Source organism: Oncorhynchus mykiss, chromosome 6 (assembly GCF_057628025.1).
Source record: "Oncorhynchus mykiss isolate SJ-2025 chromosome 6, ASM5762802v1, whole genome shotgun sequence".
Taxonomy (NCBI): Eukaryota; Metazoa; Chordata; class Actinopteri; order Salmoniformes; family Salmonidae; genus Oncorhynchus; species Oncorhynchus mykiss.
In genome coordinates this window covers 27,307,339-27,334,910 of record NC_143027.1, presented here as the reverse complement: position 1 = coordinate 27,334,910, position 27,572 = coordinate 27,307,339, and the positions used below count along the sequence as shown (strand labels likewise).

Genomic DNA, 27,572 nt, shown 5'->3' with positions numbered 1-27,572 from the left:
TTGCATTTACGGGGACTCGTGACTCATTCAGGGGGTCTGAGACGCCCCTGGGCCGCCCGTAATTCAGACTCTGCTCACACTATACCCCCTTCTATGGTGGTAAGTGTCAAATACAGTAGTGAACCATACAATCACAACACTCATAATATCCTACTAACAATGTGTATATACCGGTATAGGCTATTCGAAGAATAATGTTGAAACAAGTTATTTTATTTTTGACATAATGTGACTAATGCTGGAGAACTTTTTTCTAAAGCGTTGTCCACACCAATTGGATGTAGTGACCATATAATAGCTATATCCAGAAAAGTCAGGGTTCCAAAGGCTGGGCTTAAAATAGTGTAGGCCAATAAGAGATCATACAAAACGTTCTGTAGTGATTCTTATGAAGATATTTTTAGATTTCATTTTTTTTATTTCACCTTTATTTATACAGGTAAGTCAATTAAGAACAAATTCTTATTTACAATGACCTGTAATGAGCAGCATCCAGGCGCTGCACTTGATGCATTCTTCCAGTTATCAATAAGCATGCACCAAAACCACAAGCATTGTATTTGGTACAAATAATTCCATAAGTATTGGCCTCAGCTGAGTATGATAATGATTAATGTGGCTGTTGAGCAAGTAGAGGAGACTAAACTTATTGGTTTTACCTTAGAAGGTAAACTGTTATGGTCAAAGCATATTGATTCTGTTGTTGTAAAGATGGGGACAATTATGACTATGATAAAGATGTGCTCTGCTTTTTCAACAACACATTCAACCAAACAAGTACTGCAGGCTCTGGTTTGATCACATCTTGAGTATTGCCTGGTTATATAAATGTGAGCAGCATTCACACAGAGGACTCATATCAACAAGATGCATTTGTTTCTCTTGGCTCAAGGTAGAGGAAAGATTGACTACATCACTTCTTGTTTGTATGAGAAACATTACTTTGTTGAAAATAACATACAGTTCTGACAGACATACCCCACTAGACATGCCACAAGGGGTCTCTTCACAGTCCCCAAGTCCAAAACAAATGTAAGGCAATGAACAGTATTGTACAGTGCATTCGGAAAATATTCAGACCCCTTGACTTTTTCCACATTGTTACGTTCCAGCCTTACTCAAATGGATTGAATTGTTTTTTCCCGCCTCATCAATCTACACACAATACTCCATAATGACAAAGCAAAAACAGGCTTGTAGATATTTAAAAAATATATACAGTACCAGTCCAAAGCTTGAATGCCGAGAGTGTGCTGTCATCAAGACAAAGGGTGGCTACTTTGAAGAATGTCAAATATATTTTGATTTGTTGAACCCTTTTTTTGTTACTACATGATTCGATATGTGTAATTTCATAGTTGTGATGTCTTCACTATTATTCTACAATGTAGAAAATAGTCAAAATAAAGAAAAACCCTGGAATGAGTAGTTGTCCATATATATAATATACACAGACACACACACACACACACACGGTGATGACAGGAGCTTGACAACCTTCCAGTCCTATTCAGTTAACCAAACATTTATTTAGGGAAATCTGTACATGTGCACATGCATTGTAATTCAACAAAAATATATTGGTATCATTCAGGATCAACAGAGCAAAACTTATTAACACGTATTGCTATTATTACCTTGATGCAATATAAAATGTACACAGAATCATTTTATAAAAGATTATCTACTGTTAAGAGAACATTATGGCATGCAGATTACAGTATTGCTTTGAACAAAATATCTTAGCTATCATTTCATAGAATGTCCAACTATTTGATGTGAACAATTATTTTCCTATATTGATATTCATGAATTAAAGGATTTGAAACATCCAATAGAAAAGTTCAGTAGATGCACATGCTTTTCACATAATCTGATGTTACTTATATTTGTACTATATCTGCAATGGAACCTCCAAGTATATTTTCCACAGAGCATAAATTAATGGTAGGTCAAGTAAGTAGTGATGTTGCATAGTGATGTACTAGTTATGGTGATATGTTCTGTCATTACACATCCAGTTTTAATTGATTCAGACATATCAGAAGATATCATGCATTTCCTGTTCATTAGTACTATTACATTTTGTTTTGCCAATTTAACAGGCATTTAGTTGCATGGCTTAGATTGCTTCTCCACAAGAACAGCACAGATTAATGAATGGTCTCATACTGTAGATTCAGCTGGATTGGTCTATTTGGCACTGAGATCCACTATTAGGTGCTGGTAGGCTAGGGTGTTGCCTTTAAAGCTGGCTGCCAGCAGCATGTCTTTGTTGTCCACAGACACCAAGCTGAAGGCCCGGGGTGCTCTCATGTTGAGCTCCTGGAAGGGCTGGAAGCGCTGGGTGAGGTCATCCCACAGGTAAACTCGAGAGAAGGAGAAATCACTCCCTAGGAGAAGATACTGTCGGGGGCCCACAGTGAATGGATACACAGCCATGGAGCCACGTGAGGGCAGGGTCTGAATCTCAACATAGCGCTGCCCCTCCCATCGGAGAATCTTGGAGTCACCAATGAAGCGTGTAAGGCAAAGGTAGAGAACGTTGCGCACCCAGAAATGCTTGACCATCTGCACGTCGAAAGTCTCAGTGATTTGGGAATGAAAGGCAAACTGGCGCAGGCTGCGGTTCCACTGGTAAACCACTGGGGGCTGAGAGGCACTGGAGAGAATGAGACGCTGCTTCCCTTCCACATCTAGGAACTCCACATGGGTGTCACGATGCCAGGGATGAAGGGATTGGTGGGAGTAGAAACCATTGCTGTTCCAGCGGTATATGCTCGTAGAGCCTGCCTTGGAACTGTCTGCCACGGCAAAGTACCACTCATCATCCAGCTGGAAGGTCTCAACAAAGTTGGGTTTCCTCACACGTGTGGTGTCAATGTCCTGAATCTTCACAAATCGCTGTGGGTCCTCTTCCCACCTGAAAAGGTGTCAACCAGGTCAGCCATCCCAAAATCATCATCACAAACATCTAATCGTAACACAATTTTGGCACATTTTCAATAAGGATTTACCCCAGTTTTTTACCCAAAAGGTTCAGACTTTTCTGCTTCTATCCACAAAGGCTGGCACCCGTGCCTCACTGGGCCATGGCTCTGGCAGACCTGTTCTAACTTGGGGCCAAGCCAGGCGGCTGGTACTTTTCAGCTGTCATTTACATAACACTTGATAACTGTGAACTTTAACACCTCACAAATCAACAGTCTTGAATTATGCATAAGTTGTTGATTGTGCTCGCCACTGGTTGAATCAACTATGTTTTCACGTAAATTCAATGAAATTACGTTCAACCAACGTTGAATTGACGTCTGTGCCCAGTGGGAAGTCTTAAGTGTCATACTCTGATGGAAACACAATTACACCAGAGCTTACATTAACACAAAAAACTGGTGGCCCGCTGGTGTGTGGGTAAGTCTTAATGGAAAAGCGCCAATGGCTAAGAAAATTAACAAATCAATTACAATGATTTGCCTTTGATAAAGAATTGGAATAAGTCTCACTTGTAGATGTGGGATCCTCCAAAAAGTTGAGCCACAACCATGTAAAGAGTGTTGTTTATGACCACAGGCTTGCAGTAGACAGCGGAGCGAGCTAGGAGAAACAAAGAAGCAGAAAGCAGCAGGTTTAGCTGAATTCAATCTCTGTGTACTTAAAGATACAATGTAAAACCCCTTGGTCTATAATTAAGTGATAACAGTTGAATGCATTGGTTGTCTTGTGGCATGATTTGTTATATTAAAAAAGGCTTAAGTCAAAGAAGAAACTAACCTGTTATATTATGGTACATCCGGAAGACCATTTCCACATGATCCCATACAAACAGTGTACAGAACCCAGTATCAGGCTGGGCGAAGGCCACAAACTGATTGTTGTTGAATTCATAGGACTCCACTGACACAGACTGGAAGGGAAAAGTCTCATAAACGGCAAAGTCTACAGGGGAAGAGAGAGATGAGGATGATCATTCTATCAATTAAGTGCCTTGCTGTCCTGTGAAATTCATTTCAAGATGATTTGGGGCAAACCTGCACTGATACAGTTGAAGTCTCGTGGGGTGAGATCATGGATTCTGCGACCTTGGAACTCAAATGGGCTGGCACAGTAGATGGCAGGGACAGAGGTGTTGGTCTTCTCCATCCAGTCCACCAGCCACTTGATTTTACAGTCACAGCGGAACGAGTTACCCCGCAGGTCTCTGGGTAACACATAGAACAATAGAATGACAGTTCTTACAAAACTGTCTCATAAGGATTCTTGGTAGCGCATTTTCAGTTACAGCGCTGAATAAAGTTGTAATAACATGGTGAAAACTTAGTTACTTCAAAAACATATCACAAGATGAAACCTATGATAAGGCTAACGTGTCCCTTTCAAAAAGTAGTGTACTTACAAGTCTGTCAAAATATCAAGATATTTGAAGAGTTCTCTTGGAAGGAACTGCAGGTTATTATTTGACAGAGAACTACAAGAGACAGAGATAAGATAAAATATATAATAATCATAACATGTCCATGCAATACGTAACAAGTATTCTTCCATTGATATTTACAGAGAAAAAGTCAGAATATATACTCACAGGTGAGTCAAGGATTTAAGCCCTCTGAAGGTATGCTTTGACAGGGCTTGAACGTCATTGTTCTCTACAAATCTGATGAAAGCAATCATGATAATCAAGATACTTATAATAGAAAACATGCTTTGTGGTAGAACTGGGGATCATTTGCTAACATACAGTACCAGTCTGTTTATAATTCCATGTGTTTTTTCATAGTTTTGATGTCTTCACAACAGTAAAAAAAAATAAAGAAAACCCTTTGAATGAATCTATGTCCAAACTTTTGACTGGTACTGTAATTTAATCAAGACCATTTAAATACATTGCCATGTCACTCATGGACAGTACACAGCCTTGTTTTCCATATTCAGAGTGTGATATTTGTCTTATTGAACCTGATTGTGTCTCCGTCTTTCCCTTATTTATTTACTTTAAAAGCCTGTTACTAAGGGGAACATGTCCTGCAAACTTTGAGAGATTTCATTTAGCTTCCAGGGAATGCTTCCTGAATCTTAAGCAGCTATAATGGGAACGGACCTGTCTGCTGGCTGGACTGTCTGCAGTAAGAGCGGGACTAACCTTGAGGATAAGCCAAGTTGTAAGGAAAAGAGGGGGAGGGAATCTTTTACTGGCTATGGTGCAAAGCGTCCAAAACAACCATTAATCATCCGCTCACATTTTTCTAATGGAGGTAACGTAGCAGGTGTACGTCTCTTGGGTATACTTAAAATCGAGAAATGACTTATAGGCAAAACTGCCCTGTCATCAGATAGTTAGTAGGGTGCCTCTACATGGGTTCAGGAATAAATATAGTCTGAGCCCTGTTTGGACATTGAACTGAGCCACTTAGAAACTAAAAGAATGCTACTGTGCAAATGTTGCCAACTATCAAACGAGTTGTCGATTGGACAATATTTGGCTTAAGTTACTAATGCAAACATAGCTCTGTGAACTACCTGTACTACACAAATGACAACCACAATTAATCTCTACAAAACAATGCACACATGAGAATTTCTCATCATATCACCAACATCTCCTTATTTTAGGATGATGAATCTATAATTTTAGTTGATGGAATGATGAAAGATAACCACAAGTGACAATTAGCTACAGGTGCATTCTCTGTCTTCATTCTGGATGTGTGAGGCATCCCAGGGCTACACTGTGTGAGCTCAGCCAGCCTGCAGTCAGTCTCCCATTTGGAGCAGCACTGGATATGAAGATATGAGTTCATTAGCATTCACAATGAGGAGCCACCTCGGGTAGAGCTGGCTGGGTGCTGCAGAGCCCTGGGGCTGGGCTGCAGCCAGAGCCAGAGCCACACAATCACTTTATGGAGCCTAATGCATTGCTTACATGGAAAGCAGCAAATGCGATGGCATCAGCAACTTCCTGTCAATTAACAAAACGGCATGCTCAGCTTTATCAGGCCCCACAAAGGAAGGGAGACTAGTCTCTGGTAGGAGGAGGTACAATATTCAATGTTACTTGAGCTTTCCTTGTTTGGCTGAGGACTGGACACCATAGTAATCTTTCATTGTAACACCACTTCCTCATTCTTTCAGATATAATGTTTGTTGAGCATATACAGTTGAAGTCGGAAGTTTACATACACCTTAGCCAAAAACATAAGCTCCTTCCTGAGCGGTATGACGGCTGCGTGGTCCCATGGTGTTTATACTTGCGTACTATTGTTTGTACAGATGACCGTGGTACCTTCAGGCATTTGGAAATTGCTCAAAAGGATGAACCAGACTTGTGGAGGTCTACAATTTTTTTTCGGAGTTCTTGGCTGATTTTTATTTTATTTTCCCATAATGTCAAGCAAAGAGACACTGCGTCTAAAGGTAGGTCTTGAAATACATCCACAGGTACAGTGGGGCAAAAAAGTATTTAGTCAGCCACCAATTGTGCAAGTTCTCCCACTTAAAAAAATGAGAGAGGCCTGTAATTTTCATCATAGGTACACTTCAACTATGACAGACAAAATGAGAAAAAAAATCCAGAAAATCACATTGTAGGATTTTTAATGAATTTATTTGCAAATTATGGTGGAAAATAAGTATTTGGTCACCTACAAACAAGCAAGATTTCTGGCTCTCACAGACCTGTAACTTCTCCTTTAAGAGGCTCCTCTGTCCTCCACTCGTTACCTGTATTAATGGCACCTTTTTGAACTTGTTATCAATATAAAAGACACCTGTCCACAACCTCAAACAGTCACACTCCAAACTCCACTATGGCCAAGACCAAAGAGCTGTCAAAGGACACCAGAAACAAAATTGTAGACCTGCACCAGGCTGGGAAGACTGAATCTGCAATAGGTAAGCAGCTTGATTTGAAGAAATCAACTGTGGGAGAAATTATTAGGAAATGGAAGACATACAAGACCACTGATCATCTCCCTCGATCTGGGGCTCCACGCAAGATCTCACCCCGTGGGGTCAAAATGATCACAAGAACGGTGAGAAAAAATCCCAGAACCACACAGGGGGACCTAGTGAATGACCTGCAGAGAGCTGGGACCAAAGTAACAAAGCCTACCATCAGTAACACACTACGCCGCCAGGGACTCAAATCCTGCAGTGCCAGACGTGCCCCTCTGCTTAAGCCAGTACATGTCCAGGCCCGTCTGAAGTTTGGATGATCCAGAAGAAGATTGGGAGAAAGTCATATGGTCAGATGAAACCAAAATAGAACTTTTTGGTAAAAACTAAACTCGTCGTGTTTGGAGGACAAAGAATGCTGAGTTGCATCCAAAGAACACCATACCTACTTCCATCAGCAAGGGCACTGAAGATGAAACGTGGCTGGGTCTTTCAGCATGACAATGATCCCAAACACACCGCCCAGGTAACGAAGGAGTGGCTTCGTAAGAAGCATTTCAAGGTCCTGGAGTGGCCTAGCCAGTCTCCAGATTTCAACCCCATAGAAAATCTTTGGAGGGAGTTGAAAGTCTGTGTTGCCCAGCAACAGCCCCAAAACATCACTGCTCTAGAGGAGATCTGCATGGAGGAATGGGCCAAAATACCAGCAACAGTGTGTGAAAACCTTGTGAAGACTTACAGAAAACGTTTGACCTCTGTCATTGCCAACAAAGGGTATATAACAAAGTATTGAGAGAAACTTTTGTTATTGACCAAATACTTATTTTCCACCATAATTTGCAAATAAATTCATTAAAAATCTTACAATGTGATTTTCTGGATTTTTTTTCTCATTTTGTCTGTCATAGTTGAAGTGTACCTATGATGAAAATTACAGGCCTCTCTCATATTTTTAAGTGGGAAAACTTGCACAATTGGTGGCTGACTAAATACTTTTTTGCCCCACTGTACACCTCCAATTGACTCAAATGATGATCAGAAGCTTCTAAAGCCATGACATCATTTTCTGGATTTTTCCAAGCTATTTAAAGGCACAGTCAACTTAATGTATGTAAACTTCTAACCCACTAGAATTGTGATACAGTGAATTATAAGTGAAATATTCTGTCTGTAAACAATTGTTGGAACAATTACTTGTGTCATGCACAAAGTAGATGCGGAGTGGAGTGGTTGAAAAATGAATTTGAATGACTCCATCGTACGTGTATGTAAACTTCCGACTTCAAGTGTGTGTGTGTGTGTGTGTGTGTGTGTGTGTGTGTGTGTGTGTGTGTGTGTGTGTGTGAGAGTGAGAGAGAGAGAGAGAGAGAGAGAGAGAGAGAGAGAGACTGAATGAAGGCACAAAGTGGGACACTTACAGGTACTGCAGGTGTGCCAGACCTGCAAAGGCATCATCAGCCACCACAGTGAAGGTATTGGAGTTCAGAAGACTGCAGAAATGTAGAGAAAGGGAGAGGTTTACAAAACACTGTAATTAAATGTTTCACTTTCCATTTAATGTCCAGACAAATACTGCTGGAGAGGTTAGAAGACATCTTACTCAATACCGGTACTGTAAATGTGTATTTATTTACACTTGATTGCAAATGGACACAATTACTGTACAAAGCATCTCCTCCAGTAACAAAAAAATCACTTGAATTTGTGTGGAGTGGACATAGGAAGAATTACTCAATTTAAAGGCAGTGATCAAGTATTCAATATACATAGTATGGGTTGGCCTTAATATAAACTGAAACCACTTAATCTTAACACACACACTCCACTGAATCTGCGTAAACAGATAAGCCATTGTTTAAATAGAAGAGAACTGAAGGGAGTCAGTCATGGGTGATGACACTGATACAGAGCCACTTTACTAATGCCATGTCACCACTGTTTTCAATAACAGTTTATTTCAAGAGATTTATAGTGATTGTATTGTTGAACAAATGTTACTTCACAACTTGTACATCTTATCTAGTTTCAGTTCCTTTCAGAAAGTATTCACACCTCTTAAGTTAACTTTTTCCATATTTTGTTTTACAGCCTGAATGAAACATTGATTCAATGTATATTTTGTGTCACTGAATAACCTATAATTTCAAAGTGAAATTTTGTTGATTTTTTAAAAACAATTAATAGAAAATGTAAAGCTGAAATATCAACTCAAGACAATTAATTATTCAACCCCTTTATTATGGCAAGCCTAAATAAGTTCAGGAGTAAAAATGTGTTTTACATATCGCATAGTAAGTTGAATGGACTCATTCTGTGTTTAATAAGTGGTTAACATTATTTTTTAATGACTACCCTATCTCTGCACCCCACACATACAATTATCTCTGTAAGGTCCCTCAATCGAGTAGTACATTTCAAGCACAGATTCAACCACAAAGACCAGGGAGGTTTTTCAATGGCTTGCAAAGAAGGGTACCGATTGGTAGATGTGTAAAAAATAAAAAAGCAGACACTGAACATCCATTTGAGCACGGCGAAGTTATTAATTTGGCTTTGGATGGACACACAGTCACTACAAAGATACAGGACACAGGAGATTGGTGGCACCTTAATTGGGGAGGACGGGCTCCTGGTAATGGTTGGAGCAGGATGGGTGGAATGGTATCAAAAACAAACATGTGGTTTCTATGTGTTTGATGCCATTCCATTCCAGACATTAGTATGCCATCCTCCCTTCAGCAGCCTCCACTGATAAAGGCGTCCTTCCTAACTCAGTTTCCGGAGAGGAAGGAAACTGCTCAGGGATTTCACCATAAGGCCAATTGTCAGTTTAATGGTTGTGATATGATAAAACTGAGGATAGATCAACAACATTGTAGTTACTCCACAGAGTGAAAGAAGGAAGCCTGTACAGAATACAAATATTCTAAAACATGCATCCTGTTTGCAACAAGGCACTTAAATAATACTGCAAAAAATGTTGCAAAGAAATACACTTTTTTTGCCTTGAATATAAAGTGTTATGTTTGCGATAAATCCAACACAACACAACACATTACTAAGAACCACTCGTCATATTTTCAAGCATGGTGGTGGCTGCATCATGTTTTGGGTATGCTTGTCATTGCCAAGGATTAAGGTTGAATTAAATGGAAATAGGATGAAAATAAATGGAACAGCTATAAGCACAGACAAAATTCTAGAGAAAATCATGAGTCAATCTACTTTCCATCAGACACTGGGAGATGAATTCCCCTTTCAGCAGGACAATAACCTAAAGCACAAGGCCAAATCTACACTGGAGTTGCTTACCAAGATGACATTGAATATTCCAGTGGCCTAATTACAGTTTTGACTTAAATTGGATTGAAAATCTATGGCAAGACTTGAAAATGGCTTTCTAGCAACTTGACAGATCTTGAACCATTTTAAAAAGAATAATGACTTAAATATTTTACAATCCAAGTGTGCAAAGCTCTAAGACTTACCAAAAAAAGACGCACAGCTGTAATCGACACCTACGGTGCTTCTACAAAATATTGACTCAGGGGTGTGAAAACTTATGTAAATGAGATATTTCTATATAATTTTCAATAAATATGCTACAATGTCTACAAGCATGTTTTGACTTTGTCATTGTGTGGTATTGTGTGGTGATGGGTGAGATTTGTCTTGATTTATTCCATTTTGAATACAGACTGTAACACAACAAACAGTGGAGTAAGTCAAGGGGTATGAATACTTTCTGAATGAACTGTATATGTTTAGCCCTCCAACATCTATTATCCTGATTTGCCTCCAAAACAACCAGCGAGATTGGTCGAGCTGAATTTTTGTTGTTGTACAGAAGATGTGTTTTGGAGAGAACATGTTTAGCATTTTCATTGACCCAAGCCACAGAAGTTAAGTTGAGACTGCTCTAATTCCTCTACCTCAGACAGTAAGGGTGAGGATAGAATGATGGGACATGCATGAATACTCACAGGAACTGCAGCAGGTGCAGGTGGGAGAAGGCTCCCTCTGGGATTGTAGTGAAGGCTGCATTCACCATTGTCCTGAGAAGTACAGACAACAGTCAACTTATCATCCAGGCTCTATCAACTAACATTAAGTCAATGTCATCATGCTTATCATATAAAATCCAACCCCCATTGTAAACAAGGGCTTGTTGTTCCACGCTAAATGTGTATATGTTGCCAGTCAGCCACATATGTTTTTGTGATGTATTCATGAGAATAACATGTTTATGAGCATAGCTTTTGGTTAAAAGAATTCTGGTCACAGACTTTTAGTTTTTGTACATTTGAAGGGGAGAAATAAGAATTGTTAGGGCCTGATGGATGTTGGTGCTGCATCCCACCTAATCAATATGAGTGGACAGAGACTGCAAGGGGATGTCCTCCCTAGTCCCCAGGCACAGTCAATCTATTGACAGAACTAAACATGCAGAACGGCATGTTTTACCAGGAGCTCATGCGGTTCAATCTGTATTACCATTTTGAATTTCAAGGAGGGCGAAATCTTTTGAAACTAGGACAAACAGTTTCTTTATTCACAGGTTCCTGTATTCATCACTTTAAAAATGAGGCTACCTCCACCTTGTAGTGCTTGTGCTCTTCAATTCCCCAAGCTATTTAAATACAAGAACATTATGTTCAATTACAGAAAGATAATACATTGAGTCAATATCAACTAAAAATCAAAGTAAACACATAACTAAAATGTAACCATACTGAGTCCTATGCTACAGAATCTATTACATTATTGTCATTACAATTACTGTGCACTATTTATCTAACCTTTGTAAGGTTACTATCCCTTGGAGGACATGCATGTCTTTTGCTGTGAATCTGAAGTCCCAGGAGGGCTAAGGCACATCCCATTGCTCTACTCCAATCAATGTAGTCTAATTTCTGCTAGCTCCCCCTGACTTCTGTCCAAGGATGAGGAGAGACTGAGGCACAGGGACACAAAGTGCCCATTTGTCATATTTCATTAGCATGTCGTGGCTGACCTAGCCCTGTCCATCAAAACACATAAGCCATGGTGAACCTGCTCCTTTCTTTCTCTGAAGTCTCTTTAAAATCAGACACACGTTCTTGAGGAGCTCAAACATCATCTTGCTCTCTTGATAATGGCATTTTCAGAGACACAGTTCACTGTTGTTTAGAAAAGATAACCGTGGTATAACTTAAGAAGTTACAAAAAAAGGATCAGTGATTTTATACAGTATAAGCTTTTGGAAACCAGACACAGTAGAATATATTGTAAAAGCCCAAATGACCTTGTTGTAAAAGTGTAGCCTAATGTAAGGTCAATAGGCTAGTCCATGAATTATTAAGTAATCTGTAAAAACCATGCATGACATCAGATCTTCCATCTAGTAAGTCTTTATGTACATTATCAACAGCTGGTTTTATCATTTTGGAATGAAATGTAAGGAATAGACCAAAAAGCAGAGAGAGTATACAGGAACAGACAGAGTGATCAATGTTGTACTCACAGAGAGATGATCCCAGGGGGAAAGCTCTTGGGGATAGCCTTGGTATCCACACAGAAGGCACTGTCTTTGGTGCAGGAGCAGGTGACAGGACAACGGGGGATTTTGGGGACCCTCTTGGCCCCTGTCTCCCCCACCAGGCAGAGAAGCAGACTTAGGCCGGCCAACAGCCTCAGCCATTCCGGGACCCTTCTCGATCCGGCATCCAGCATATTTCCTCTTTTGATGGACAGATGGACAGGGACTAGTGACAAAGACTGCTGAGCCTCAAGAAGTTGTGTTTTCTCTGGTTACCTTGTAGCAGCAGCAGTAGTAGTGTTGATGCTGAGATATCAAATGACTGAAGATTTGGAGAGGCAGTTCAAAAGAGAGAGAATCAGAGAGTGAGAGAGCAGAGCCAGAGAGGGGGCATATTCACTGTGTGTGTGTGTGTGTGTGTGTGTGCTCTGCAGCTTCCCTGGATGTGTGTGTGTTCTCCCTAGAGCTGCGGTCAGAGCGCAGACTGCGGGAGTGAGGCTGCAATTCCCCGTGTTAGGACCTGTTCGCAGCACATCTGACTGAATTATTTACTATCTCACAGAAGCCTTAAAAATATGGCCAGAGAGGCAGCCAGGCAGGGGGAGGGGAGAGGATCAACAAGGGCAGTAGCTGGGAGGGAATGGAAGGGTGAGGAGGCTCTGGGATCTTCACACTCTGCCGCGGACACACACAGCTTGACAGCATACAGACACCAAAATCAGACATAAGACTTTTGAAACAATACTTTACCAAGTTATATTTTTATATGAAAGTTCATTTGTATTGTAAAACATGTACTGTATATCACATGAATCAGCAATTTACAGTTTGTTCAGATTTCAGATGGAGGCACAACACATTTGGCCTCTTACTTGTATTTACACGTAGGCCAACGTGTGCAGATCTGGAGGATGCTCCGGAGCATAAACAACCCATATTAGAAACTATAGAATTCCATTGAATCCTTTAGAATCTGAAAATATGGAAAACAGAGTTGCATACCCACACAGTGGAGCTGTTGGCCATATAATGGAGCTGTGTGGCTCCAGCAGCCAATAGTTTGGTGGCAGCCGTGAGAGGAGACAGAGCTGCAGTGCCAGGCACAGCCAGCTTTCCCACACATCAACACTGTTTTCACGAACAGATAGCAACCACCTTTGAGTCTGCTGGGTACTGTCTACAATTATCATGTTGCCTAGGTCCCAACACGCTGCTCTGTTTCAGACAGGCAATAATAGAGGAATTCTATGTGGTGTTCAACAGTGCTCCATTCTATCCCATTTCCACTCCAGGGACAATTTAACTATAGGGCATCAATATTCAGTACATATCAGGAAACATTTACATTGGTAGGAAAAAGACGAGAAACACTGCCATGTCAACTAACTACAACTGCTGCTAAATCAACGTGGTCTCAGGGCAATTCATATTATTGTGTACGTAAATCTGACACCCCATTTACTATGATATATTGAGTTACGTTAGTTTACATTATGAATGGAATAGCAGTTGTAAAATATTATATGTCTGTCTCTGAGACCAGGTTGCTTGTTGAGCTGCAACAACAAAGATAAATTATGGGGGAAATTTACATTGAAAGTTAGGGTAACCAAAACGACAAAGTTTAGGTGAATTTATGTAGCATGTAAAGTGATTGGGCTACATTTAGAATAAAGGGAAGGGTTAGCACCCATCCTCCCAGACCTCCCTGTTTTCATCTCTGTCTAAAGTAACTAGACCGTTAGTAGGTATCATACGTAAGGTATGTTTCGTTTGGCTCTGAGACCAGGTTGCAAAAACAGCAAACATTTACAGCAACTGATCTACTACCTTTGCATTCAATGGTATTGTTTGTATGTGTGTTATTAATTACATCTTCATAAAAATATTTGTTTACCCCTTTAAAGTCTACCTGGAAGATTAATTTACTTTAGAGTTGATGAAATGGCACTCTGTCAGGTTTTTCAGTCACTACTGCCTCCCTGCCCCAGCCCTATATCTCATGTCATCTAGCATACATTGAGGGGAAAAAAACATTACTAACACCTGCTCTTTCCATGACAGACTGACCAGGTGAATCCAGGTCAAAGCTATGATCCCTTATTGATGTCACTTGTTAAATCCACTTCAATCAGTGTAGAGGAGACAGGTTAAAAAAATATGTTTAAGCCTTGAAACAATTGAGACATGGATTGTTTATGTGAACCATTCAGAGGGTGAATGGCCAAGACAAAATATTTAAGTGCCTTTGAACGAGGTATGATAGTAGGTGCCAGGCTCACCGGTTTGTGTCAAGAACTGCAACACTGATGGGTTTTTCACGCTCAACAGCTTCCCGTGTGTATCAAGAATGGTCCATCACCCAAAGGACATCCAGCCAACTTGACACAGCTGTGGGAAGCATTGGAGTCAACATGTGCCAGCATCCCTGTGGAGCGCTTTCGACACCTAGAGGGGCTGTAACACAGTTTATGCTGTCTAAAGCCCTGTTTATACCTGGTGCTAACATGCATCATTTGTCCTGATCTTGTTCACTTTCTGATTGTGCCCACATGTTTTGACAGGTGTAGACAATAAAAAATGTATTGTGATGGTACACAATGTTTATGGATGTGTATGGATATCTCATATGTAGACAGATGTGGAGAGTAAAACCATTTCCATAATTTTCCTGCCTTCTAAAATAATTGACAGGTGGCAACATGGACGTATGGCATCAGTGTCTTAAAAAATGTACATTTTGAAATAATATCTTACAAATTATTTGCATACAGGAAAATCTGGTCACAATGCAGACAGTGGGTGAATAAAAAACATTAGCACCATCTGTAGACGCATGTCTGAAAAAGTGGCCACAATCAGAATGTAAACAAGATCAGGACAAAGGACCTATGTTAGCGCCAAGTATAAGCGAAGCATAAAATAAATAACAATGAGAACATTCTAACAACGTTTGAGTGTGGAGAGTGCCATACTTTAGACAAAACAGACTGCCTGCTGTAGAGCACAGCAGCAGACATGAGGAGAAAACTTTGAGATTAGACGTGTTCCTACAAGCACAGCAGCTTTCTCTGTCCAGTCAGCACGTCTCCAACAGTTATAGCATAAACAGTTGTGCTTTTGGACTTCAACATTTCGGCTTTCCTGCAATTGAGATCGAAATCTAAAGACCTTGGAATAGAAGCAGTTTACGGTGTAAAGTCTGGCAAGTTTAGAGTTCAGAGCTACAGAGCCCTCTTTTCTTCTCTACCAGACTGTGCTCCTCCCCCCCACCATTCCCCCTCCTGTGTGGCACGTGTATTCTGAGTTAAAGCTATTCAACTCTCTGTTGAAGCCTTTTCAGTGACCTCATTGCCCTGGCCTGTTACCTGTGGGGATCAGACATGTTTGGATAACTGCTACTGTGCGTCACTGGCATGACTCAGTGTTTAACATTGACTTTTTAAAATTCATATTCTAACCCACATCCGAAGACAGGGCCAAGCAGCCTGAAGAAGGCTCTCTGTCCTTGCTGCCATATGTCTGGCTTTCACAGCCTCCCTCTGGCTACATCTGAAGTAAGATGCTTCCTGTTTCACCTCAGTTACTGTTGTGCTCTCGGAAAATCCAGCTGTCCCAGGTAATGCATTTGCACAGGTGGTCTCACTCAGCCATGTTCAGACTCCACTTAGACATATGCACACAGGTGTCACTAGCTATGCTACGGAGAAACTTCTCAAAGTAATACCAGCAACATAGTAATTCCAGTACAGTAAGTCTTCTGTACGCCCAAATGAAACTAGTCTGTTTGGAAATGTTTCCCAAAGTGGATATAAAAAGGCAGTGGTGCCAGCCAGCCACAAACTAACAGCCAGGGAGTTTACGTCTCCCATCAATAAAATGAGTCCTTACCTTATTGTAACATGCTAATAAAGCCGAAAGAGAAAGTCCTGAAGGAGCCACAGCATCCCCAATGAGTCAGGCGCAAATGCATCCAACCACTAAACCAGGTGACCAAGAAATCCAATAAGGTAAGTGTTTGTAACAGGTCGCGTCTGACAATTCTGTCACTTTTGATGACTGTATTTATCAGCCAATTCAAATGTAAAAATAAAATAAAAAATAAGCTTCATATTATTTCATATTAGGCAATATAGGTGAAAACTGAGGATAAAACCTGCTTGCTGCAGAGCAGATTACATTTTAGGGGTGCAGCAGGTAGGTTGTAATGCTCATGCTCTGCAGAAAGGGGATATGACCCTTTGTTTTGTGACAGAAATCCTATCAAATAAAAAACCATAACAAAACCCTTTTTCAAACAGAAGTCTAATACTGTATGTTGTCTTGCTGGGGCTCAGTTACACATAGGAAGGCATTTCAGTCAGGCACTCTCATCCCGACTCAATTCAATTAAAGAGCTTACAAAGATATATGGCTCAGGGCAGGCCAAGTGATCTGATTAGTTCTGAGAACAACGACCCTGCTCATTCCCTTCCCAATCTCGTCACTCACTCTGACTAGCAGAGGGAACATGCAAAGGGCTCGCTGCAGCCAGCCGGGAAATAGAACCAAGTTGAGAAATGTGCCCTGGGGTAGGCTAGAGTATCGTCCAGGAGACATGTGACACTATCCACACCAATCTGTCACACCATCAATAACTGGTGTGTCAAATAGCTAAAAGAAACTGGGTAGGACGGATGGGAGGTACCACAATGGGCATGTCTGCCAACCTTTTGACCTTTTATTGACTAGATTTGCATCTTCAGTTTTTGTAGGATTCAGACAGTGTAACAGATGATAAAAGATGGTGATGTAGAGGAGGATGTAGATGGTTACACTAGGATGAACAGAAACCTGGCATTAATGGAAAACAGAAGCACATAGTAAATAAAGGGCAAACACCCAACCTGAAATACTCCAAACACTACAGCTTTACACAATTAGCAAATACAGGTGCACTTATATGTACAACAATCAAACAATATAAATCTACATAACGATACAAAGTATATACCTTTGCCACCACACACCACATTCATGCAATACGGAGTCAATAACTCATCTCTAGTGGTCCGTGCTGATTGGTTTAAAAAGGATGAAGTATTTAAGCTTTTTCAGATTGACATGATCGTTCTTAATGAGCTTCCGCCCCAGGTAGGCGGGGAGTGGGAGGGGTTTTGTACATGGTGTCTTCATCTTTTACTGGGAAAACAGATTACTATTGTCATATACCACTGAAGCTCTAAGTAAACAACTTTAATCAATCTCGTGTCCATCCAGATCTCAATTTCCACCCCCTTTCCAAGATAGTGAGTTAGGGCATTTCTGTTGAGCAGCATTTTGATGTTGATATTTTGAAACTGAATTACCAGAGGAGCTCAGAAATCCTTCAACAACCAAACATCATGTTTGCATCATAGCTTGATATCATGCAGTACTATCCAGAGCAACCATCTCCCTCCTTGAGCTGAGCCATCATAAAAGATAGGTGATATGCCTCTTGGGAGTTGGATGTGTTGAAGGAATGCATGTGCAGGTATCCTCCTGCCCATGGGGACAGAGGAGAAAGGCTTGGCACACCAGTTGATCCTATTTGATAAAGGGCCTGACAAGCCCAGATTATATGTCTTAGCCTGGAGGAGGTGTCTGACTCATTCCAACGCAGAAGAAAGTTGATCCGGTGAGAAAGAAGAGGGGCCATGCCTGCAGGCATCACTTTTGTGAAGAGGCCAACACGCCTTGTCAACCTGACACAGCCATCTGCTGGTAGCTTTACACCCACCTACACAAAACCACTGTCCTCCATCTCCTCTTCCCCAACCACACCCATACTACCAGACTCCATAAATGCTTGAGTCAAGTAGCTTCTTGCCACAGTGTCCCCTCCAGTCCAACCTCTTTCACAGTCATAATCCCTCATTTATGGAATGAATTAGTCACCAAATGTTTTTACAAAAGATAGACTTGAAAACATTTAACATTTTCAGAGTGGCTATTAATAGGTGATGGAATGTCATGTGTTAGTTGTCCCGTACTCTGTCTCTCTGTGACGTGTGAATGCCAGGGTTTATTCTTTCACTTTGAGCACAAGACCACTTCCATGATGAGCATGGAGGGAGGAGCAGGGCAGGAAGTGAGAGACAATACTGTGACGGCCAGTGAGGGACAACCTAACTGACTGTTGGGGTTAATGTAGAACAAGGCCTTTCCTGGACAGGCCTTGCTCTACGCTAAACCCTATTGTCAGTTCTGTCCCAGGGCACTGGCGGCCTGTCAGAGACACAGCCATCCCACAGACATGGGCCCAGTCGTCAACAGAGACCCCAGAATCAACAGCCAAAGAGCATGTATACTCCCTGCCAACAGCTGTCATATTGACCTCTGTATGCTGTTAGAGATTCTAAACTATACTGATGAGACTGCTTCTTTCTTTATCCTTTTGTTTTGAAAACATTTACATCATAAAAATGACATAGTTTGCAGTGGTACATTATATGTTGCAAGAACTGAACTACACCCAAAAACCACAATGGCCACAGGCGGATAAAAACCCAGACGATCATCAACTCCTAACCCTCAATAAAGAGGATGGAGAAACATCCCACCAGACAAAGTAAAATATATAATTTCTGACGTTATTTTAGGATTCAAAACATTACTGAGTAATTCACAGCCCACATTTTTCTCCCTTGTTTGTGCTTCAAAATGGTTATTTTGATTTGTCTGTGTTGGTTACAGCTCATTATAGGTGACATGGTCTTAGTGGCTGTTGAAGAGCTCTAACAGCACAGTGCCCCCACACTCTGGAAAGTGCCAGTGCCCCCCTTGCTCTGGACACTGCCCACTTCACCATGAGCAGTGCCCCCCTCGCTCTAGGCAGTGCCCCCCTCAATCTGTGGGCCCTGCATGTGTAGACACTCTGCCTTTAAGACAGGAGACAGGCCTCAGTCTCCTCCACAACACATAGCAGATGGAAGCTGGCCGAATTGATATTCATGAGCCCCTGCATTGTCCCACTCCCTTTTGTTCCCTTCTACCCCTCATGTGCAATGACAACCCCCTCCACTTTTCTCCTCCCTTATTCCCATAAATAATTGTCTCAATTGCAATGAAACAGCCAGAGGCGCACAACAACAGGCTGATGTCACCACTCCCCTCTCTGGTGGAGGCTTTAATAACAAGTTTCCCTGCCACCTTCCCAAGCCCCACTCTCAATTGAAGCTGAGTAATGATGGCTGATTGACAATGCGTCACCTCCGTGGGGAATCTGCAAGGTGAAGAGCAGGTCATCTGTCAGTCCTGACAGGCCACAAATTGTGGACAATAATGGAGGGTTTCTGTAGCTTGAAAAAACACAGAGACAAGGAGCCCAAACTTCAATAAATCAAGACAACTTAAATGAACAAGAAAATAAATCAATTAATCTGAGTCCCCACAGTCATGGTCAGTGTTAAAACACCAATGACTAAACCAGCACTGTGTCATTACGCATTTTAAATCAGATATTTTCTTGAGGCTAAAGCAGTTATTTAAACAAATATTTCCCAGACTTTAAATGAAGACTCATTATTGACTGTTATTTCTCACACTCTTGCTTGTTTTCTCAGTCTCAAAGACTCCACTGTGAAAAAAACTGCATAGACCAACATATGCTGGTGACTACTGCTGGTTTTGCTGGTGACCAGCCTTCGCTGTGTTTTGGACACTGGTGACCAGCATATGCTGGTATGCTGGTTAACAGCATACCAACATAAACTGGTCACCAGTAAATGCTTACTTACGAGCCCCTAACTAACAATGCAGTTTAAAAAAAATACAGATAAGAATAAGAATTAAAGAGCAGAAGTCATTAGAGACGGTAGTGGCAACATTACTTACAAAATAAATATTTTTTTATTTGACAAAAAACACAAATAAACAAACTAAAAAACAAAATCGATTGGAGACACATAAACGTCTGCCTTCTTCTCCAGGGCCATTATTACCAGGCCTGCAAGTGACATTATGCAGGCGTGCAAATTTATGTTTAATTCCTATTGGAATCCAGAAAGTGGGGATATCCAACAGTTGAAACTTTTATTCACCCACAATCTGCATTCAGAATGACTGGCAGGGTTAGAAAGACAAATAAAAGAGACTACCTAAACTGGAGCAATCATTTCAGTAACGGAGTGCAATAAGTCCAACTAACAGATTGGATTAGTAACAAGATTTGTTATTTATCTTTGTGTAGCATAAGATTAATTAATCAATCAACACGCAAACAGACAGGTGTTGAAACAATTCAAAAAACGTAACTAGAATAGAGCATTCTGGGAAATATGATAATGATGGGCGTGGTTTTGCCAGCTAGACCGTGCTGGTCAGATCAGCTTGACCAGCATAAGCTAGTCACCAGCACGACCAGCTAGACCATGATGTTCGGCCAGAATAATCAGCTAGACCATGCTGTTCAGCAGGGTTGAGTAGGTTACTTTCTTAATGTAATCCAGTACAGTTACTAGTTACCTGTACAAAATTTTAATAATTAATACAACTTTTGGATTACCCAAACTCAGAAATGTAATCGTATTACTTTGTTACTTTTAGATTACTTTCCCCTTAAAGAGCAATTCCGCCACTTCTCAACATCATATTCATTATCTCCAGCACAATACCAGTGTCTACATGTGAAAATATAAGAAGAAAGGTCCTAAAACATGCTTCTCTGTGACATCACAGGTTAGGATTAAAAGTAAGAAAATCTGTGATTTTCAATACTGGTAATGAGTTCCTAGCAAGAGGGAGGGTGTCTTCTTGCTCCCCACGTCACCGTGAATCTCATAGTGTTTGAAAATCAGTTTTTAAAATGAGGTTGAAAAGTGGTGGAGTTGCCCTTTAAGAGGCATTAGAAGAAGACACATGAAAATTACATCTATTGCAAGATAAATGAATGTTTGAGTTTACATAGCTGGCCATAAATGGATGTTGCATTTCAGTTTATATGTAGGTTTTGAAGGCTTCTTTTAACCCATTACCTTCTCCTACAGATGAAACCTAATCGTATTATCTTTACATTAAAAACCAAAGTCTGTCAGATTTCCAGTCATTACAAATAATTGAATACCCCTTGATCTTCAAGAATATGACTTGGAAATATGTAAATATAGATTAGCGTAACCCATAAACTAAGGACTTGCAGTGGGGCAAAAAAAGTATTTAGTCAGCCACCAATTGTGAAAGTTCTCCCACTTAAAGATGATAGAGGCTTGTAATTTTCATCATAGATACACTTCAACTAATGACAGATAAAATGAGAAAAAAAATCCAGAAAATCACATTGTAGGATTTTTTATGAATTTATTTGCAAATTATGGTGGAAAATAAGTATTTGGTCACCTACAAACAAGCAAGATTTCTGGCTCTCACAGACCTGTAACTTCTTAAGAGGCTCCTCTGTCCTCCACTCGTTACCTGTATTAATGGCACCTGTTTGAACTTGTTATCAGTATAAAAGACACCTGTCCACAACCTCAAACAGTCACACTCCAAACTCCACTATGGCCAAGACCAAAGAGCTGTCAAAGGACACCAGAAACAAAATTGTAGACCTGCACAAGGCTGGGAAGACTGAATCTGCAATAGGTAAGCAGCTTGGTTTGAAGAAATCAACTGTGGGAGCAATTATTAGGAAATGGAAGACATACAAGACCACTGATCATCTCCCTCGATCTGGGGCTCCACGCAAGATCTCACCCCGTGGGGTCAAAATGATCACAAGAACGGTGAAAAAAAATCCCAGAACCACACGGGGGGGGGGGGGGGGGGGGGGCTAGTGAATGACCTGCAGAGAGCTGGGACCAAAGTAACAAAGCCTACCATCAGTAACACACTACGCCGCCAGGGACTCAAATCCTGCAGTGCCAGACGTGTCCCCCTGCTTAAGCCAGTACATGTCCAGGCCCGTCTGAAGTTTGGATGATCCAGAAGAAGATTGGGAGAATGTCATATGGTCAGATGAAACCAAAATATAACTTTTTGGTAAAAACTCAACTCGTTGTGTTTGGAGGACAAAGAATGCTGAGTTGCATCCAAAGAACACCATACCTACTGTGAATGGGGGTGGAAAAACATCATGCTTTGGGGCTGTTCTTCTGCAAAGGGACCAGGACAACTGATCCGTGTAAAGGAAAGAATGAATGGGGCCATGTATCGTGAGATTTTGAGTGAAAGCCTCCTTCCATCAGCAAGGGCATTGAAGATGAAACGTGGCTGGGTCTTTCAGCATGACAATGATCCCAAACACACCGCCCGGGCAAAGAAGGAGTGGCTTTGTAAGAAGCATTTCAAGGTCCTGGAGTGGCCTAGCCAGTCTCCAGATCTCAACCCCATAGAAAATCTTTGGAGGGAGCTGAAAGTCTGTGTTGCCCAGCAACAGCCCCAAAACATCACTGCTCTAGAGGAGATCTGCATGGAGGAATGGGCCAAAATACCAGCAACAGTGTGTGAAAACCTTGTGAAGACTTACAGAAAACGTTTGACCTCTGTCATTGCCAACAAAGGGTATATAACATAGTATTGAGAAAAACCTTTGTTATTGACCAAATACTTATTTTTCACCATAATTTGCAAATAAATTCAATAAAAATCCTACAATGTGATTTTCTGGATTTTTTTTCTCATTTTGTCTGTCATAGTTGAAGTGTACCTATGATGAAAATTACAGGCCTCTCATCTTTTTAAGTGGGAGAACTTGCACAATTGGTGGCTGACTAAATACTTTTTTTGCCCCACTGTATTAGCCTTTAACCTACTCTGCTGTTGATGATTTTGTTGTCATGGAGGACTTATTGGTCTCATTGCTTGGAGTTGAAAAATAAATGCTACTCATGGAATGGCATGCTTTGAGCACTACTGAAGTGCTATTTGCATGTGAAAAATTTATTCCAAACGCTGCATTTGGTATAGCCCTTCATGTAGCCAACAAAAGCCTATTCCTGCTCTTTTCCCACAATCCATCAAACGCATTGTGTGCTAGACGTCTCTGACTTGTGGTCAGACTCGCTCAGGCGGAACAAACTTACATTTATGACCTTTTTACCATACGGATTTGAAAGATATTCAGAAAACTGAAAAGGTGTCAGATTGCTTTCCTATCTGAATTTAAAAGTAATCCTAGAAGTAATCTAGTTTTTCAAAAGTATCTAATCTTTTCACAATATTATTGCTTGTGATATATCAGATTACAGTTAGTTTTTTTATAATCAGTTACAAGTAAGAGATTCATCTGTTATTCCCCAACCCTGCTGTTCCGACCAGTTTGACATTTTTGGCTGGTCTGATGCAGGCTTTTTCAGCAGGGTCAAAAGCACATCCAAATAACAACAATGAACAATAAACGATGCTTGAAGACATCATCCAGCGTAGCCTGTATACCAAAATAAACAGATATTAAACACTAGTCTTATTTTAACATGGTGCTCATAAATCAGATGCACCCCAAGCCAGTATGAAACTATTAGTAGAGCCCTGATCATATCACTGTTGCTGTACTGAACACTAACTAATTAACTTTTCCCCACCCAACTCTTCCTGGACCATCTGTCAGAAGTGATAATACCATCCACTTATTTGCATCTGCCTTCTTAGAGATGCACCATTAGCCGGCTATAAACCAAGGTTCCAGGGGTCCATTTTATTTCCATATGAAGCCCTTGATGGTCACAGCCACAGCACATGGCAGTCCTTTTATTGGTACACGTTCCCAGGGATTAATACAATTCCACCCAAAACAAATCAACATTCAAGTGACATCATTGGCCTCAGAATCCAGGAAGGGAACAGAGGTGGCTTCTCATTTCCTGGTTAAGGACCGATGAGAGGCAATGTCCCTGGAAAAGCCTTTTCTGATAATAGGGCCATTTGAAACTTTCACTTAATCCCCTCTCCAGTACTAGTCCTTAGTTACCATTCATATTTCAGTTCAAGTACACTGGCCTGAAGGATGAAATAGCTCACACAGAATCAAAACCCCAACTCGTTCTTGCATCCTTTCCCCTTTAGCAATGATATACAGTAGGTACTTAAGGCTAGATCCATTGACCCCAGCAGTAAAAGCTAACTCTTAACAGGGAACAGGAATTGTCCCTCTGTGTGACTGGTTTAAGCCTGTTGCGTGGAAACAGCAATCCAGGTGATGCATCAGTCCATGGCAGGAAGCCAGAGGCAGATATCAGGGTCGGTGGAGGCTGATGGATGGAGCTGGAGAGCCAGCCAAACCAAGCCATTCACACTGCAATAAATGACATGTTTACAGCTGCCCATGGCTCTCTGCACTAGTGGACATGTCTTCTGGTGTCAGCAGCACATTATCATATTTAATCACCCCCAGTAACCTGAGCTAAATGGGGAGGAGATTGAAGTGACTATCGCTCTCGCTCTGTAAACACGATTTATATCACAAACAACAAAATCAAGATATTTACAGACCCGTTTATTAAGTTCTTTCAAACTGAGCTTTAAATTAAGAGTTTTTCCAATGGCATTTTATTTGATGTAACTTTTACAATGACACGAGCTCTGAAAACAAATGGGTCGCCTGGTAGAAGCATGGAGGGGATCAGTTCATTACATGGCAGGCATGCACAATGAAAGTGCATGGTGTTTTCTGAAGCATATCATTCTGTTTTTATTTTAAGCATGGTAAACTAGAAAAATGTACAGCTGTGATCATACTTCAAATAAAGGACCGATCATCAATGAGAAGAGGTACATAAAAGACTGACACCCTCACACAGGCACAAACTACTACAGCATGGATTTCAGTGAGAGAACATTGCTGGTTTCTCTAATCGACATCAACTGCGGACGTGGAGCTAAGAATAACGCTGTATTGCAGGTTGTCATGAAAAACATTTGTACTTGAAAAGAAAAATATACGTAGAATGTTTCCACTAATGGTTCAGCGGCTGATTGATTAAAGGAAAAAAAGCAAAGCTGACAAAAAATTGAGACAGCAAAAACTGGCCACGTAATATTCAATACAATTTAAAAGTAATTTCATGTAGCAAACTCCCCTATGGATTATACTGAAATGGATCAAACATTAGCATCCTTGTACAAAAACAAAACAAATATGGTAATAAAAACAAGAACAGTGTAAATATATATATATTCTTATTAATGCCTAACTGTATTTACAAGGACATACTAGTTTGAAAGAATAACTGACCACTGACCCAACGTACACCACATAACCAAAAGTATGTGGACAGCTGCTCGTCAAACATCTCATCTCAAAATCAAGGGCATGAATATGCAGTTGTTCCCCCCTTTGCTGCTATAACAGCGTCCACTCTTCTTGGAAGACATTGCACTAGATGTTGGAACATTGCTGCGGAGACTTGCGTCCATTCAGCCACAAGAGCATCAGTAAAGTCAGGCACTGATGTTGGGCGATTAGGCCTGGCTCGCAGTCGACATTCCAATTCATTCCAAAGGTGTTCGATGGGGTTGAGGTCAGGGTTCTGTGCAGGCCAGTCAAGTTCTTCCACACCGATCTCGACAAACCATTCCTGTATGGACCTCGCTTTGTGCACAGGGGCATTGTCATGCTGAAACAGGAAAGAGCCTTCCCCAAACTGTTGCCACAAAGTTGGAAGCACAGAATCGTGTAGAATGTTTGTATGCTGTAGCGTTAATATTTCCCTTCACTGGAACTAAGGGGCCAAGCCCGAACCATGAAAAACAGCTCAGACCATTATTCCTCCTCCACCAAGCTTTACAGTTGGCACTATGCATTGGGGCAGATGGCGTTCTTCTGGTATCCGCCAAACCCAGATTAGTTCGCCGGACTGCCAGATGTGAATCGTGATTCATCACTCCAGAGAACGCATTTCCACTGCTCCAGAGTCCAATGGGGGCGAGCTTTACACCACTCCAGCAGATGCTTGGCATTGCGCATGTTGAGCTTAGGCTTGAGTGCAGCTGCTCGGCCATGGAAACCCATTTCACGAAGCTCCCGACAAACAGTTATTGTGCTGACGTTGCTTCCAGAGGCAGTTTGGAACTTGATAGTGAGTGTTGCAACCAAGGACCGAGGATTTTTACATGCTTCAGTACTCAGCAGTCCCATTCTGTGAGCTTGTGTGTTCTACCACTTCACGGCTGAGCCGTTGTTGCTCCTAGACATTTCCACTTTACAATAACAGCACTTACAGTTGACCGGGGCACCTCTAGCAGGTCAGAAATGTGATAAACTGACTTATTGGAAAGGTGGCATCCTATGACGGTGCCACGTTGAAAGTCACTGAGCTCTTCAGTAAGGCCATTCTACTGCTGATGTTTGTCTATGAAGATTGCATGGCTGTGTGCTCGATTTTATACACCGGACAGCAACAGATGTGGATGAAATGGCCGAATCCACTCATTTGAAAGCATGCCCACATACTTTTGTATATATAGTGTATACAATATATGAATGTCCCTTGGTAATATATTCTCTGGAATTGGTCATTTATTATTGATTAACAAATTCAACAGACATAATTCTAACTCTGATCCATCCATTTCATAATCCTTTCAATTCAATCCCGTCTGTTTCCCTTGTTCAGCGGAATGCTCAGAGTAGAGAAATTAGTGAGTGTTTCTTTCTCCTGCACTGTTTGACACAAACAGAAAGAAAATCCCAGCAATACAAAGTGCCCTGAAAACATTTCCACCTCAACCACGAGCAAGCAAACTGCCTTGAGTTCTTGATGCCCTACCGGTCGGTTTAAACATTTCTGAAGTAAGCCCGTCACAATCTCCACTGGTGTGTTACCTAGTCTCTGGGAGGGTGGGAAATATCCATACCAGGCCAGTTGTGCAGAGGAGAACACAGGAAAAGGAATATTTGGTATTTGAGGGGAGTGAGGTATCAGCGTTTCTTGATGGCCACCCCGTTGGAGTGGGGAGGGAACTTTGGCAGGCAGGGCTCCTCAGCACCAGCATCGTGGGAGAAGACCGAGTCCTCGCCCGAGGAGCAGGTGGAGCTGCGTGTGTCAGGGTAGCTGGGGGAATACTGGTCCAGAGGCACAGACAGCTCCAAGTACTCCTGCAAACACACACAGATGGCATTTATGAGAGAAGATTAGACACTGGCCAGAACAGTCATATCTGGCTTTGGATATCATTACTTTTACACCCACATACAGACAAGTAAAAACAT

The 27,572-nt window shown here is 41.2% G+C and overlaps 2 protein-coding genes across 28 annotated transcripts in view; both read right to left on the bottom strand.

The window, feature by feature from the left end:
* Positions 1–395: 395 nt before the first annotated feature.
* LOC110525634 (leucine-rich repeat LGI family member 3) lies at positions 396–12,983 on the bottom strand. Its single transcript, XM_021605937.3, has 9 exons — positions 12,392–12,983; positions 10,872–10,943; positions 8,307–8,378; positions 4,580–4,651; positions 4,394–4,465; positions 4,029–4,198; positions 3,772–3,936; positions 3,504–3,594; positions 396–2,923 (listed from the first exon to the last, which is right to left on the bottom strand). The coding sequence occupies exons 1-9, from the start codon at positions 12,598–12,600 to the stop codon at positions 2,194–2,196; spliced, it is 1,653 nt and encodes a 550-aa protein (XP_021461612.1). The 5' UTR covers positions 12,601–12,983; the 3' UTR covers positions 396–2,193.
* An 11,859-nt stretch (positions 12,984–24,842) lies between these two features.
* Positions 24,843–27,572, bottom strand: part of LOC110525633 (fibroblast growth factor receptor 1-A) — a 47,529-nt gene continuing 44,799 nt past the window's right edge. For all 27 annotated transcript variants that reach the window (XM_036979740.2, XM_036979746.2, XM_036979745.2 and 24 more), the window contains one exon: positions 24,843–27,458. In XM_036979740.2, the coding sequence (XP_036835635.1) occupies positions 27,282–27,458 (177 nt within the window). In that variant the 3' untranslated portion in view covers positions 24,843–27,281. The remainder of the gene's footprint in view (positions 27,459–27,572) is intronic.